A 17,293-nucleotide genomic window follows, 5' to 3' on the forward strand; every position below is an offset into this window, starting at 1 on the left:
CCTTTCAACAGACAGTCAGGGGCCATCATGTGCAAGTTCTGTCGGACAACAGGACAGCAGTGGCCTACGTGTCAAAGCAAGGAGGCACAAGAAGCAGACAGCTATCAGATCTGGCAATACAGCTACTCTCCTGGGCGGAGAAAAATCTAGCCTCTCTGACAGCGGTGCATCTGAAGGGGTCACAAAACCTTCTAGCAGATCTGCTGAGCAGGAAAAAGGTGTTGGAATCAGAATGGAGTCTGAATCAAGAAGTATTCATGCAGATCGTGGAAGTCTGGGGTCTTCCCCAAATAGATTTGTTCGCTTGTCAACAGAACACCAAAGTCCAAAGATTCTTTTCCCTACACAAGGAGGATCAGGACTGGGGCTTGGATGCCCTAGCCCATCCATGGGACTTCCGTTTGTCTTGCGCGTTCCCTCCATTCCAACTGATTCCGTTGGTTCTCAAGAAATTCAGGGAAGAAAAGACCAACTTGATTCTGATTACACCTTACTGGCCAAAGAGACCTTGGTTCGCCCTCCTGCTGAATCTTGCCTCAGAACCTCCCTGGAAGCTTCCGTACAGGAGAGATCTTTTGACACAGGGGAACCTAGTGTACCCAGAACTGGACCGCTTACAACTGACAGCGTGGTTACTGAAGAAGACATCTTGAGAGCCAGAGGCCTGTCAGAAAAAGTTATCTCCACCCTTCTCTCCAGCAGGAAGAAGGTGACTAGGGATATTTACTTGAAAGTCTGGAGAAAATACAACTTTTGGTGTTCCAGCAAAAATTTTGAATTAAAAAATTTAATTTCAGTGCTTGAGTTCCTCCATGAGGGAATGGAGAAAGGACTAGCAGCAAGTACTTTAAAGACGCAAGTAGCGGCACTTTCAGTTTTTTTCGAAAAGACTTTGTCCCAAGAGACTCTAATCATTCGTTTTTTCAAGGCATTAGCCCGCAATAGGCCAATAGCCCTTAAAGTATTTCCCAAATGGGATTTGACCATTGTGTTACAAGGTCTAACTAAGTTTCCTTTTGAACCTTTAAAAGAGGCTTCCCTGAAGAATTTAGTTTTGAAAACTATCTTTTTGATAGCAATTACCTCGGCCAGGAGGATCAGTGAGATCCAGGCCCTCTCAATTTCAGACCCTTTTTTGACAATTTTTGCAGATCGAGTAGTCCTAAGAACGGACCCAGCCTTTCTTCCAAAGATTGCTTCATCTTTTCATAGATCACAAGAAATTGTCTTACCAACTTTCTCCTCAGCTCCTAGTAATACTCGGGAAGAATCCTTTCATACCTTGGATGTGAGGAGATGCTTACTTCAGTTCCTCCTGGTAACTAAGGAATTTAGAAAGACAAATGCATTATTTGTCATCTTCTCAGGGTCCCGTATAGGAGAAAAAGCATCAAAGAGCACTTTAGGCAAATGGCTCAGATGGGCAATTGAACAGGCTTATGTAGCTCAAGAAGAAGAACCTCCAGAAGGCATCTTGGCGCATTCTACAAGGTCTGTGGCAACCTCATGGGCTGAAAGGGCCGGTGCTTCGCCTGATCAAATCTGCAAGGCAGCTACCTGGTCCAGCTATTCAACCTTTATTAGACATTACAGGTTGGACTTGTTGTCAGCTCAGGATCAAGCCTTCGGCAGAAAAGTTCTGCAGGCAGTGGTCCCACCCTAAGTGTAAGTTACTCGCTTATCCTCTCCAGGTGCTGTCCTGAAAGGCGATCTGAGAAAACCTTAGTTACTTACCGGTGACGGTATTTCTAAGAGCCTTTCAGGACAGCAGCAGCTACCCCCCCCTTGGTTTTGTTTATAATATAATTTGTAAATGTTTAACCTGTGGTAGTTTATGTTTTCCAGCATGTCGGAGGCTACTCTATGACTGAGGCATGGTGGAAGAGGAGGAGTTTTTATTTGCAGTGTTTCCTGTGGATTGGGTGGAGCTGCGCTCTCTCCAGGTGCTGTCCTGAAAGGCTCTTAGAAATACCGTCACCGGTAAGTAACTAAGGTTATTCCCCAGGAGACATCTGATTTGATGGAACAGATTATACAAGGGCTACAGTTTATCTGTGATGCAGCCTTGGACACTACTCCCTTATTAGGGCATGCATCTATGTCAGCGGTCATCCTCAGACGTGTGCTGTGGTTAAAATGCTGGTCAGCTGACCTAGGTTCCAAAAAGACCTTGACAAATCTCCCTTTTCAGGGGAATCGTCTATTTGGGGCCAACCTAGATGAAATCATTAAGGATGCCACTGGGGGCAAGAGCACTTTTTTGCCACAGGCTGCTAAAGCTAAGGGACCTCGCAACAAGCGAGGACCTTTCTTTACCGCCCATAAAGGGCGCCCGGCTGGTACAAGCGGGAAAGGCAAGACTCCTCCAGGAGGGTTCAAGAAGGGCTGGTCGGACAAGCAGAGGACCAACCCAGCCAAACCCGAAGCAAAGGAGTACACAGCCTGAAGGTGCGCCCCCACCCGGTTTCAGGGTGGGGGGACGTTTTCACCGGTATTCAGGACATTAGATCGAGCATCAACCACTACTACCGGTGCGATTCTTCCCTTCCAACATTTAAGTACTACAGGAAGCGGTAGTTACCATTCCCTGAATAGATCTTTTCCTTTACCTTTTCCTAAGATTAGTCCCTATACCTCACAGAAATCGGATCTGGTTGACCAGATAGGCCAAGTAGCCTCTAGTCGGGTGACTTCGGTCCCTGAGATTCAACCAGAAAAGATCACCCTTCCTGATAACAATCAGGTATCTGATAAATGTGTGGGAACAGAAAACGACCAGACTTTCTCGGATGGTCGGGGCCAGATACCTCTAGGGACGCCTGGTTCAGATTCTATCAGCGCCAGTGGTCTTAGAAATTCTAGGCTGGCCTCCTCAAGCCGGCCTGGCCGACTTGGACATGCTAGTCGCAGACGTTCCGTGGGAACTTCGTCTCAGGGAGGTGTCTGTGGTCTCAAGGACCAATTTACCATCATGCTTTACAGTCGCTGGTTTTAATGGCCTGGCCATTGAGACCCAAGTACTGAAGGACAGAGGTTTGTCTACTTCAGTCATTCCTACCCTTATTAAAGCAAGGAAAGCGACTTCCAGCAAGGTCTATTATCACACTTGGAAGACTTATATTGCGTGGTGCGAATCTTTAGGATTTCCTCCACGTACCTATTCGGTGACTCGAATATTGGCCTTTTTGCAACAAGGGGTTGAGCAGAAGCTAGCCTTGAGCACCATCAAGGGTCAAGTTTCAGCATTAGCAATCTTCTTTCAGAAGCCTTTAGCTACCAAGTCCTTGGTGCGGAATTTCATCCAGGGGGTGCGGCACCTGGCTCCACCAGTCCGCGCGCCCTTACCGCCCTGGGATCTTAATTTGGTTTTGTCGGTTCTACAGAAACCTCCCTTTGAAAACATCAGGGAGATTCCCTTGCTTACTTTATCCCAGAAGGTGGCCTTCTTGGTGGCTATTACTTCTGCTCGCAGGGTGTCAGAACTGGCTGCATTATCATGCCAGTCCCCATACCTAGTGATTCATAGGGATAAGGTAGTACTTCATCCTAAGCCATCTTTTCTTCCTAAGGTGGTTTCAGATTTTCATCTGAATGAAGATATTGTACTACCTTCCTTGTGTCCTCAGCCCAAGCATCATCGGGAACATGCGTTGCATTCCTTAGATGTGGTTCGGGCAATCAGGGTATACCTGAAAGCTACGGAATCATTCCGTAAGACGGATTCACTTTTTGTGATCACGGATGGCCCCAAAAAGGGTTTGCCTGCATCTGCCGCGACCATTGCCAAATGGATTAGACAAACGGTGGTACAGGCTTATTCTATTAAGGGTCAGAGTCCTCCGTTCCCTGTTAGGGCGCACTCCACTCGAGCGCTCAGTACTTCCTGGGCCTTTCGCCATCAGGCGTCAGTGGTCCAGGTATGTAAGGCGGCCACCTGGTCGTCGGTACATACCTTTACAAAATTCTATAAAATTGATGTGACGGCATCGGCGGATGCCTCATTTGGCCGCAAGGTTTTGCAGGCCGCAATTTGAGGAGACCGGTGGTCTACCTCGAGGGTTTTTTCTGTTTGAAAAGAGAAAAAATTTTTTTTTTTTTTTGTTGAGTCTCATCATTAAGGATGAGCATTGTAAACTTCTAGTTGGCACCGGTTGGGCCTTCTAGATTGGGATTTGATTTTCATTTTCCCACCCTTCATTTGTGATACTGCTCTGGGACGTCCCGAAGGTGTTGTATCACCGAGGACTACGTCTGTCAATGAGCGCTAGAGAAAAATGGATTTTTGTAAAATCTTACCATAAAATCCTTTTCTCTTAGCTCATTGACAGACGTAGTCCCCGCCCCTCTGTTTTTTGAGTTGGGTTGGGTTAAAATCTCTAAAGACTGCTTTTTCACATAACTGATTTGCTGAGGCAGAGAGAGAGAGGATATACCCTCTGGGACTGCCCCTAGGGTGTGGCCAGAGCTTTTTAATTTCCTGTCTAGTCCTGCTCCTGTGGAGGCAACATAACCCGAAGGTGCTGTATCACCGAGGACTACGTCTGTCAATGAGCTAAGAGAAAAGGATTTTACGGTAAGATTTTACAAAAATCCATTTTTAGGTTTTAACAGCAAATTCCAGCATTTTTTTAGTTTCAAAGAATTTGCAATCAATTTCACAAGATACAAAGAGTCAACTAACAGGATAATATATGTAATAAACAGTATCTAGTAGTTAAGACCTGAAAACTCAAAAACTTAAATATAAAGGTTATTACATCCTAAGGCCTAATATTCAGTTAGGGAAAGCGGAAATATGGGCAAAATTAGGGAGGAAAAGGGGAGAAAAGGAGGGAAGAAGAGGAGGGAGAAGGGACTAGATAGAGGACCGGATTTAGTTTTGATGATAAACTTTCCATTTCCGGACTGTGGGAAACAATCAAGGTGTTTATGAAGAAAGTAGGAAATTGGAGACTTTGTGAAGGCTTCTAGTCCGAATGAGCAATTGTAAATATAATTGGAAGTGAAAAGGAGAAAAAGACAGGGAGTAGTTAGAGGAAGGCATGACTCAGGACTCTGGGCCTCCCCGAGGAGTTCCTCATAGAGCTGTCACTCTCCATGGACTCCATGGAAAAAATTGGGCGGCAATAATTATCCAAGGGTCCCATGTCTTGGGGAATTTATCGTGTGTATTTCTGAGAATGCTATTCAGCTTTTCATTATTAAAAAAAAGTGTGGTTTCTAACTTTGGAAAATATGAGTTGTCTGGGTATTCGGCTTAGAGGCCTATAATATAAAATGGATCCATTTAATGTGAATTTTGTGGGTATAGTTTTTAATCGTACTTCCAAATGTGTGCCAGAATGGGCAAGGTTGCGGATATTATAAACCATGTGAAAGAAGTGTTATGACAGTGTCCGGTATGTATCTGCAGAAACAAAGTAGCAGAGGGGATGGTAGGAAGTATTAGCTTGAGAGGAGTGTTGAAGGGTAGGATATAAGACAGCATGGGCAGCATAGGAGTGTGAAGGGTGTTATGGTAGACCATATTTGCAAGAGAGAATTGACAGAGTAATGGCTCTTGGTTGGGTGTCGACATATATTTTTTGAAGTGGGTTGATGCTGAAATTTCTCCAAGGGAGACAGACTTTTTACACCAAAAGCAGTTACATAGTAAGCAGTTACATTTGTATCTCACCCATTTGCTCCCTCTTCCCCCTCTCCTTTCCCTACTTTGCCTTGGGGTAAAAGCCCAGACTGCAGCTTCTTTACCAGTCCAGGGTTAAATATACCTTTAAAGTGGTTCTAAAGGCAAAAGTTGTTTTAATTTTCTTCTAAAAAAAAAAAAACCTAAACCTTCTGGGTGCTGCACCCCCCCCCCCCCCCGCAGCCCCCCACTCGTACTTACCTGAGCCCCATCTATATTCAGCAAGAGAGAAGTGGCTTTCCCAGGTCTCTGTCTCCTCCTTGGCTCACACAGCAGGGGAGCCATTGGCTCCTGCTGCTGTCAGTAAAAGCCAGTAAGCCATTAGGAAGAGAGCAGGGGGCAGGGCTGAACCTCCCTGTGGGTCTGTGAATGGACAGTGTCCATTCTCAGGAGCGCTGCTCGAGAGCGAGCCCATAGCAAGAGATTTGTTATATGGGGAACCCACAAGAGAATTGGGCTGCCCTGTGCTAAACCACTACACTGAGCAAGTAAGCACAAAGGGTCTTCAAAAAGTTTCCGCACTTTTTTTTTTATATTAGAGTGGAAAAAAAAGTGCAGAAACTTTTCGAATAAACCTCGTATAACATGTTCGTTTTTTTTTTTTTTTCAGTGCGAGTGCAGGCTGTGTTTCCATACTTTTTTTTTTCTTTCATTGCAGATAATGTGGAGATGGAGAGTGAGATTAATGGTTTTAGGGTGACAGTTGGGACGGACTAGTGTGAGCTAAAAGGATGGAGGGGGGTGTACGCTACTGAAGTGGGGGCTTCAGAGTGATAGAGAAACTGGAAAGGGGTGTTGATGAAACTGGAGAATGTGGGGTAAAGGGTGACCATAGGGGAAAAATGTGGAGTTGGTCTGCAAAAGGGGGAGAGTGGGGTTATAGGGTGTCATAAGAGTGAGCATTGTGATTGGAGGAGGGGGGGGGGGTTACAGGGTAACATAAGAGGGAACATGCTCTGCACTGATAGGTGATGTAAGGCTTCCACAGGTCTCCAAGTGAAATTGATAGTTATCCACTCCTCCTAATATACAGAGATGTATAGTAACTAAGTAGAACTACTTCACTACTATTCTTAAGTACCGAAAGGCGGTATCTGTACTTTCCTAGAGTAGAATTTTTTTCTCCTACTTCCACTTTTACTTCACTACATTTTTTCAATGATTTCAATACTTCTACTCCGATATTTTTTTTTTTTGTGCTGCATAGTTACTCGTTACAATTATAAAATGACCACTGCCAGAACAGTAGATGGCAGGTTTCATGAAGCTCAAAACATGTGTATTATCAGCGCATACGAAAATAAATGCTACTGTATGCATAAATAAAAGCTGCATTTGAAATAATAAAAAAACAATATGATGTTCAAACTTTTGACTTCTTAATTTAATAACTACATAACACAGTACTTTTACTTTCAGTACTTGAGTAGCAATTTTTTTTTCAAAACTACTGGTACTTTTACTTTCAGTACTTGAGTAGCAAAATTTTTAAAAAAACTACTTGCAATACTTAAGTACAAAAAATCTTGAACACTTTAGTACTTCTACTCAAGTCACTTTTTGATCGAGCACTTCCACTTCTACTGAAGTCACTTTTTGATCGAGCACTTTTACTCAAGCATGGGTTTCGAGTACTTTATACAACTCTGCTAATATATCACTGTCTAGCCGTTTACATATGCTTACCACATATTTGCAAGTTGGCACTAGGCTGGCCATAGATAACTTTTTTTTTTTTTCATCAGTGATTAGGAGCACCAATAGTGGTGTTTATCTCCCTAATGGGGAAAAAAGCTTAACACAGGGTTTAACCCCTTTCTACCCTATTAAAAACTTGCTTATAGATACACTTTATTAAAACGAAGGCAAAAAAGTCACCAGTGTTTGTAACTAAATCTTGCTGTTTTTCTAGGTATTATGGAGGCGCTGAGGTTGTGGATCAGATAGAGTTGCTGTGCCAGCAGCGTGCTTTGGATGCCTTCAGGCTGGACCCAGGAAAATGGGGAGTTAATGTGCAGCCCTACTCTGGTTCCCCAGCTAACTTTGCAGCATACACAGCCCTACTACAGCCACATGACCGCCTCATGGGGCTGGATCTTCCTGATGGAGGACAGTAAGTATTTTCTAGTTCACTATATTATACAATTATTCACTAGACTTTTAAAAACAATCCAGTGGGGTCGATTTTTTTTCAGACCTGGAAACCCAAGAGCAGAGGTTTTGCTATAGTGTTCTTCGGAAACACATGAGGAATCATTAGGTAGTTTATCGCTTTTATATACCAAGCTCAAAAATATCTGTTTTCGGTAAATTGACCTTTTTAAAGTAATAATTTACACATTAAAGAGATCAGTTTGATTTAAAAACGCATCAGTGTGTTATAATATGTTTACAATTTTGTATGTGTAATTTATAGTTATACAGTTATGTTCAAAAAGTTGGGCTACTCTGGAAGAAATCATGAAATTTTGGTATTTGACATTGGAAAATTGCTTTTTTTTTTTTTTTTTTAAGGATAGTGATCATATGAAGCCATTTATTATCATGTAGTTGACTGGCTCCTCACCCAAATGGCCCTGATCAAAAGTTTAATGTTTAATCCCTAGAATGCTTGTCCTTGGTACAGACACACAAGGTGACCCACACCGGTTAAAATGTCAAAGGTTAATTTCTCACATCTGTGGCTTTTTAAAGTGCAATTAATGTCTGTGTATACATTGTCAATGAGTTTGTTAACTCTCACTTGGATGCACTGAGCAGGCTAGATTCTGATCAATGAGGAGCAGAAAGTAACTGTAAAAAGACATGCATAACAAGGTAATAAAACTTTCTCTAGCGCTCATCGACGGACGTAGTCCTCGGTGATACACCACCTTCGGGTTATGTTACCTCCGCAGGAGCAGGACTAGACAGGAAATTAAAAAGCTCTGGCCACACCCTAGGGGCAGTCCCAGAGGGTATATCCTCTCTCTCTCTGCCTCAGCAAATCAGTTATTTTCTGTCTAGTTAGGAGTAAGGACCTAGACACCTTGCTGGGATCTTAGGTCCTGGCAAGAATTTTTTCTTAAAGGATTTTTTTAGACAGCTTTTTCTCCAGTGTTCCTGTGAGATCTTCAAGCAAGAAAGCTGAACTGGGCGACGGGCTGGATGTTGAGATCCGGTGGTCACCCCAGTTCAGCCTACGAGCGCGTGCAGGCCATAGCTCCGCGCTGGGTCGGCCGCGACAAAGTCCCATTAAAAGGACTGAACCCGCGAGTTAAACGTCTCGCTGAAACGCCAAAGACCATGAGTCACGGCGTTCGTATCGGTCGACAGCCCTCCCGCCCCGGTGGAGAGGGGTACTGTCAGGAGTTGGTGCCCGCCTGGTTCCGGTATGGTGAGTAGTATGTTCCCCCTTTCCCCCTGACGGGTTTTGTGGTGAACGCGGGCCCCTCTCGGTATGGTAAGAAAGAGTCCTTTCTATCCTATAACATGTCACAGATCCTCCTACTTTGAGTGTGATTTTTTGTGTACAAAAAGCCAGGAGGCTTGGTTTGGGAGCTAACAATCTATTGTATACATGTTTAAAAGATGTAATCTGTGGCATTCTGGGAATCTTATGGGTTAAGTATAAGCTACCTACCAGTCAGAAGCCACGGACATGTAGACTGCCTTCCAAATCAGATCTCCAGCTATTAGCAGGCCTCCCGAACGGCCATGCGGTCCGCCAGGGGCCGATACCGCCAACCACGCCATATCCCCAGGCAGAGACAGTGTTGTGTGCAGCACACCGCCATTCAGCAGGCCGCTGCCATTTTTTCTTGCAGGATCGCACGAGCCGCCATTTTGGCGTAGCCTCGTGTCTCCAGCATGGGGGCGGCCATGTTTGAGGTGATCCTACACCTCGTGGAGCTTGGGGGAGGCGCCGGAAGGCGTGCAGAGGGGCGGAGCCGCCTCCTTTCTTCCCGGGCAGCCAGCCAAAAGACTTCCTGTTTGTCAAGACAGCGCTGTAAGCTGTTGCAGTTTAACTCTGAGCATCAAGTGGTGAGCCTGGGGGTCTATCTCTCTCTCTCTCGATCGATAGGGATCCTTAAGCAGGTAACACTAAGGGGCTTTTTTGTGGCGCTGGGGGTCAGAAAAAAAAAAAAAAAAAAAAAAAGTTTTTTTCTTTACTTTTGAATTATATTATCCAGGAAGTAACTGGAGTTATTATGGACCCTGCCACACATATTCCCCCACCTGTTTCCTTCGAGGGGGCCTCGGGACCCGCCGGTGCACAGAGTATAGAGTCATTTACAGCAATTTTGGAGTCTATGGTGGCTCGGGTGGAGGCGGCCTGTCAGGGACGGGGGTCAAGGAAGCGACCCCCGCCTACCCCTATACCATCTGACACCTCTGACTCAGATTCAGAGATGGTCACGGCAGTTGCAGGTTCCTCTGCAAGGGCTGTTATCCCAGGTAAAGCCCCCTCAGACAGTGAGGAGGACGCTTCTTCTCTTGCTATAATTCAGGAAGAAGCATTGGTGGACGCACTAGTTGTGGCAGTGCAAGAAACCTTAAAACTTGAGGCTTTACCGGCAGAGGCAACTGAAACAGAGAGGCCTTTTGGGACTAATAAGCCCATCAAGACGGCGAAGGCTTTTCCTGTACCTAAATGTTTTGGTAATCAGATTAAAGGAGAATGGGAGCATTCTAAACGTACCTTTACTATTTCCAAGCGTATTGCTAGACGCTATCCGTTTGAGGAATCCATCATTAAGAAATGGACGGTACCACCAGTCGTGGATCCGCCTATTTCCAGGCTGAATAAAGCCACGGTTATTCCAGTGGAGGACACTTCGTCCTTTAAGGATCCGGTGGATCGAAAGATAGAAGCAGAGTCCCGCACTATCTTTTCTCTGATAGGGTCAGCATTTAGACCAGTAATCGTTATTGGTCTAGTTTCCCAGACACTTACGGAATGGGCGAAGATGGTACGCCAAGATCTTAGGGGAAAAGATATTCCCCAGGAGACATCTGATTTGATGGAACAGATCATACAAGGGCTACGGTTTATCTGTGACGCAGCCTTGGACACTACTCCCCTATTAGGGCATGCATCTAAGTTAGCAGTGATCCTCAGACGTGTGCTGTGGTTAAAATGCTGGTCAGCTGACCTAGGTTCCAAAAAGACCTTGACCAATCTCCCCTTTCAGGGGAATCGTCTATTTGGAGCCAACCTAGATGAAATCATTAAGGATGCCACTGGGGGCAAGAGCACTTTTTTGCCACAGGCTGCAAAAGCTAAGGGACCTCGCAACAAGCGAGGACCTTTCTTTACCGCCCATAAAGGGCGCCCGGCTGGTACTAGCGGGAAAGGCAAGACTCCTCCAGGAGGGTTCAAGAAGGGGACCAACCCAGCCAAACCCGAAGCAAAGGAGTACACAGCCTGAAGGTGCGCCCCCACCCGGTTTCAGGGTGGGGGGACGTTTTCACCGGTATTCAGGACATTAGATCGAGCATCAACCACTACTACCGGTGCGATTCTTCCCTTCCAACATTTAAGTACTACAGGAAGCGGTAGTTACCGTTCCCTGAAAAGATCTTTTCCTTTACCTTTTCCTAAGATTAGTCCCGATACCTCACAGGAATCGGATCTGGTTGACCAGATAGGCCAAGTAGCCTCTAGTCGGGTGACTTCGGTCCCTGAGGTTCAACCAGAAAAGATCACCTTTCCTGATAACTATCAGGTATCTGATAAATGTGTGGGAACAGAAAACGACCAGACTTTCTCGGATGGTCGGGGCCAGATAGCTCTAGGGACGCCTGGTTCAGATCCAATCAGCGCCAGTGGTCCTAGAAATTCTAGGCTGGCCTCCTCAAGCCGGCCTGGCCGACTTGGACATGTTAGTCGCAGACGTTCCGTGGGAACTTCGTCTCAGGGAGTGTCTGTGGTCTCTAGGACCAATTTACCTTCGTGCTTTACAGTCGCTGGTTTTAATGGCCTGGCCATTGAGACCCAAGTACTGAAGGACAGAGGTTTGTCTACTTCAGTCATTCCTACCCTTATTAAAGCAAGGAAAGCGACTTCCAGCAAAGTCTATTATCACACATGGAAGACTTATATTGCGTGGTGCGAATCTTTAGGATTTCCTCCACGTACCTATTCGGTAACTCGAATATTGGCTTTTTTGCAACAAGGGGTTGAGCAGAAGCTAGCCTTGAGCACCATCAAGGGTCAAGTTTCAGCATTAGCAATCTTCTTTCAGAAGCCTTTAGCTACCAAATCCTTGGTGCGGAATTTCATCCAGGGGGTGCGGCACCTGGCTCCTCCAGTCCGCGCGCCCTTACCGCCCTGGGATCTTAATTTGGTTTTGTCGGTTCTACAGAAACCTCCTTTTGAAAACATCAGGGAGATTCCCTTGCTTACTCTATCCCAGAAGGTGGCCTTCTTGGTGGCTATTACTTCTGCTCGCAGGGTGTCAGAACTGGCTGCATTATCATGCCAGTCACCATACCTAGTGATTCATAGGGATAAGGTAGTACTTCATCCTAAGCCATCTTTTCTTCCCAAGGTGGTTTCAGATTTTCATCTGAATGAAGATATTGTACTACCTTCCTTGTGTCCTCAGCCCAAGCATCATCGGGAACATGCGTTGCATTCCTTAGATGTGGTTCGGGCAATCAGGGTATACCTGAAAGCTACGGAATCATTCCGTAAGACGGATTCACTTTTTGTGATCACGGATGGCCCCAGAAAGGGTTTGCCTGCATCTGCCGCGACCATTGCCAAATGGATTAGACAAACGGTGGTACAGGCTTATTCTATTAAGGGTCAGAGTCCTCCGTTCCCTGTTAGGGCGCACTCCACTCGAGCGCTCAGTACTTCCTGGGCCTTTCGCCATCAGGCGTCAGTGGTCCAGGTATGTAAGGCGGCCACCTGGTCGTCGGTACATACCTTTACAAAATTCTATAAAATTGATGTGACGGCATCGGCGGATGCCTCATTTGGCCGCAAGGTTTTGCAGGCCGCAATTTGAGGAGACCGGTGGTCTACCTCGAGGGTTTTTTTCTGTTTGAAAAAAAAAAAAAAAAATTGTTTTCTCTTTTTTTTGGTTGAGTCTCATCATTAAGGATGAGCATTGTAAACTTCTAGTTGGCACCGGTTGGGCCTTCTAGATTGGGATTTGATTTCCATTTTCCCACCCCTCAGTTGTGATACTGCTCTGGGACGTCCCGAAGGTGGTGTATCACCGAGGACTACGTCTGTCGATGAGCGCTAGAGAAAAATGGATTTTTGTAAAATCTTACCGTAAAATCCTTTTCTCTTAGCTCATCGACAGACGTAGTCCCCGCCCCTCTGTTTTGGAGTTGGGTTGGGTTAAATTCTCTAAGCACTGCTTTTTCACATAACTGATTTGCTGAGGCAGAGAGAGAGAGGATATACCCTCTGGGACTGCCCCTAGGGTGTGGCCAGAGCTTTTTAATTTCCTGTCTAGTCCTGCTCCTGCGGAGGTAACATAACCCGAAGGTGGTGTATCACCGAGGACTACGTCTGTCGATGAGCTAAGAGAAAAGGATTTTACGGTAAGATTTTACAAAAATCCATTTTTTATAAAGATGGAAAAGAATATAAAAAGATATCCAGTGCCTTGAATATACCAGTCAGTACTGTTGAATCGCTTATTAAGAAGTGAAAAATATGGGCATATCTTGGTACCAAACCAAGGTCACGTAGACCAAGAAAGATTGCAGCCACAATAGCTAGAAGAACGGAGTACAGGCTGCTCTGGAAAAAGACAGTGTGGCTGTTTTTAGGGCGCACAATACCATGATACTTGAACAGCTGCATGGTCGATTTGCCAGAAGCCTTTACTGTGCCAGTGCCACCAAAAAGCCCAGTGAGACATGTCAAGGTGTTGTCAGGCATTTTCTAACTGGGCTCTTTTGTGGTATTGGCACAGTAAAGGCTTCTCTCTGTGTCCTGTTACTTCTACCCACACAGACTGTTATCCTGCCAACCAACCTATTAAAAGCAATTTATCTATCCCCTATGTGACTGACCTCTTTAAAGCCTCACAATCAGAAAAAAATACCTGCAGTGTAATACTTTTCTGTAAGGCGCTTCAGTTGACCATTGCATACCAACATCAACTACAACGCAACACTAATAGGCTGAGTGCAATCGTTTACGCACTGTAGGGCCAATATAGGAAAACCTAGTTGACCGATTTAATGAGATCCTAATTATCCTACAAATTTGCAGCTTTAAAGAATAAGTTCACGATTTAAAAAAAAAAAAATATATAATATATATATATCTCTTTTTTAACTGCAAAAAAAAAAAAAGTGCAATTATTTTTTTGTTTTTTTTTTTACTTGGAGCCTGGAAAGCATTGCACCAGTGATCAGCATATCATGTGTGCCATTCAGGATATATGCAGACTTGTCAGAACTACCTGAGTGCCCAACAGCGCCATAGTAGTTTGAGAACTAAAGGCCGACAGCCACAAAAGCTGTTGAGAATTGTAGTTTTCCCATTCACAGAACACCGTGAATGAATGACACAGCCGGGCTGGCAGAGCCCCGTGGGTGCGGGGTTCAGTACATTTGTAACATGTTACGTTTTACACCCCGAGCAATGATACATGTTACAAAAGGTGAACTTATCCTTTAATAAGTTAGCAAATATTGCAGCTCAATTAATTAAATTTCAAACTTTTTGGAAAATCGACTACTGTTTTTCAAATGTCAGAGAAAAAATTAAAACTCACTGCAGATAGTTTCTCTATTGGCTCTTATAATTTGAGCTAGCCCTTTTTAAATGAGTATTCTGTGACATTTGGCAATCTTTTTGGATTCATACATACTTAATAACATCTTCCTTTTTTTTTACTTTCTTTCCCAAGTCTAACACACGGGTACATGTCTGATGTGAAACGTATCTCTGCTACCTCAATTTACTTTGAATCCATGCCTTACAAGCTTAATGTAAGTATTCCCTAGATGTAAAGTGGCACCCAAATTTGATTTACTATACTCATTATAAATTGTTCAGACAAGATTATTAGGTCTGTATACATTTCTGTCAATATGTTTCCATACATTTCTTAGTCTATATAAAACCAATGCCTAATGCTAAAACTGCTAATTTATGTTTTGTTGAATATGCAAACATTTTTGTTCATTTCTGGTCAGTAAGCGCTGCCGTTTAGAAGATAAAAGGCCAGTACACCATATTTGTAAAACCACATGCTGTTCCCTTTAGCAGTTACCAGATTTGTTAAAACTGATCACTACCACCCACAGGGTTTAGACGCATAGAAAAACAGACTCACTCTGCCGCTTTAGATATGTGCTTACTGAAGAGCAATCAAAAACTCTGTAATATTGTATTTAATCTCCCTAAAAGGTTGTTTAGTATATACAATTTCAGAACATGTTACAAAATATATCCAAGCAAACCGTTTATACAGGGAAAAGAAAAACAGGAAGATTTTAAATTACTCCTCTGCTTCAAGGGCTCAGAAAGAAATATGTTTGCTTATCCCAAGTCAATATCTAACACCCACTAGAATGTGTTACTGAATTTTAGGTATCCGATTTAAATTGTTTGGTTTTGGAGTATAGTTGCTCTCCAGTCAGATGCCTGCCAAGCTAATTTCCACAGGTATGCATTGACTGCTAACTATTGTAAAGATATGTAATTATTGGCATAATTTTTCTTCGTTTATAGACCAAACTTGGATATTGAAGCAGTTATGATCCCAGGCAGACCCAAAGTAATAATAACTTGCCATTTTTCTTTTTAAAGGCATGTTTACTCTTTTTAAATCTCCATGTGCAATTCATCTTTTGTATGAATAACTATAACCGTATACTGCAAAATATGGAAGTTATAAAACTGTTTTGAACTCCAGTCTTCATATTGTGATAAAGAAATGCATATGAATTGACAGGATGAACGTAGTCTCTGGGGGTGACCAAGTGGCACCTCTTTCCCTGGGGACAGTCCATCTCTTAAGTAGGCATCCTCTACCCATCTCCTGCTGTATGTACAGTGCCTTGCGAAAGTATTCGCCTCCCCCTTTGAACTTTTCGACCTTTTGCCACATTTCAGGCTTCAAACATAAAGATATAAAACTGTAATTTTTTGTGAAGAATCAACAACAAGTGGGACACAGTCATGAAGTGGAACGAAATTTATTGGATATTTCAAACTTTTTTTAACAAATAAAAAAACTGAAAAATTGGGCGTGCAAAATTATTCAGCCCCCTTTAAGTTAATACTTTGTAGCGTCACCTTTTTCTGCGATTACAGCTGTAAGTCGCTTGGGGTATGTCTTTATCAGTTTTGCACATCGAGAGACTGACATTTTTGCCCATTTCTCCTTGCAAAACAGCTCGAGCTCAGTGAGGTTGGAGCGTTTGTGAACAGCAGTTTTCAGTTCTTTCCACAGATTCTCGATTGGATTCAGGTCTGGACTTTGACTTGGCCATTCTAACCCCTGGATATGTATGTTTGTGAACCATTCCATTGTAGATTTTGCTTTATGTTTTGGATCATTGTCTTGTTGGAAGACAAATCTCCATCCCAGTCTCAGGTCTTTTGCAGACTCCATCAGGTTTTCTTCCAGAATGGTCCTGTATTAGGCTCCATCCATCTTCCCATCAATTTTAACCATCTTCCCTGTCCCTGCTGAAGAAAAGCAGGCCCAAACCATGATGCTGCCACCACCATGTTTGACAGTGTGGATGGTGTGTTCAGGGTGATGAGCTGTGTTGCTTTTACGCCAAACATAACGTTTTGCATTGTTGCCAGAAAGTTAGATTTTGGTTTCATCTAACCAGAGCACCTTCTTCCACATGTTTGGTGTGTCTCCCAGGTGGCTTGTGGCAAACTTTAAACAACACTTTTTATGGATATCTTTAAGAAATGGCTTTCTTCTTGCCACTCTTCCATAAAGGCCAGATTTGTGCAGTATACGACTGATTGTTGTCCTATGGACAGAGTCTCCCACCTCAGCTGTAGATCTCTGCAGTTCATCCAGAGTGATCATGGGCCTCTTGGCTGCATCTCTGATCAGTCTTCTCCTTGTATGAGCTGAAAGTTTAGAGGGACTGCCAGGTCTTCGTAGATTTGCAGTGGTCTGATACTCCCATTTCAATATTATCGCTTGCACAGTGCTCCTTGGGATGTTTAAAGCTTGGGAAATCTTTTTGTATCCAAATCCGGCTTTAAACTTCTCCACAACAGTATCTCGGACCTGCCTGGTGTGTTCCTTGTTCTTCATGATGCTCTCTGCGCTTTAAACGGACCTCTGAGACTATCACAGTGCAGGTGCATTTATACTGAGACTTGATTACACACAGGTGGATTCTATCATCATCGTTAGTCATTTAAGTACACATTGGATCATTCAGAGATCCTCACTGAACTTCTGGAGAGAGTTTGCTGCACTGAAAGTAAAGGGGCTGAATAATTTTGCACGCCCAATTTTTCAGTTTTTTATTAACAAAGTTTGAAATATCCAATAAATTTTGTTCCACTTCATGATTGTGTCCCACTTGTTGATTCTTCACAAAAAATTACAGTTTTATATCTTTATGTTTGAAGCCTGAAATGTGGCAAAAGGTCACAAAGTTCAA

The 17,293-nt window shown here is 43.8% G+C and overlaps 1 protein-coding gene across 1 annotated transcript in view; it reads left to right on the forward strand.

The window, feature by feature from the left end:
• SHMT2 (serine hydroxymethyltransferase 2) overlaps positions 1-17,293 on the forward strand; it is a 230,782-nt gene that overhangs the window by 59,302 nt on the left and 154,187 nt on the right. Inside the window, exons 4-5 of the mRNA XM_082248353.1 lie at positions 7,599-7,799; positions 14,554-14,635. Coding sequence (XP_082104479.1) covers positions 7,599-7,799; positions 14,554-14,635 — 283 coding nt within the window. The remainder of the gene's footprint in view (positions 1-7,598; positions 7,800-14,553; positions 14,636-17,293) is intronic.

This window comes from Pelophylax lessonae (genome assembly GCF_965119305.1).
Source record: "Pelophylax lessonae genome assembly, chromosome: 2".
NCBI classification, from domain to species: domain Eukaryota; kingdom Metazoa; phylum Chordata; class Amphibia; order Anura; family Ranidae; genus Pelophylax; species Pelophylax lessonae.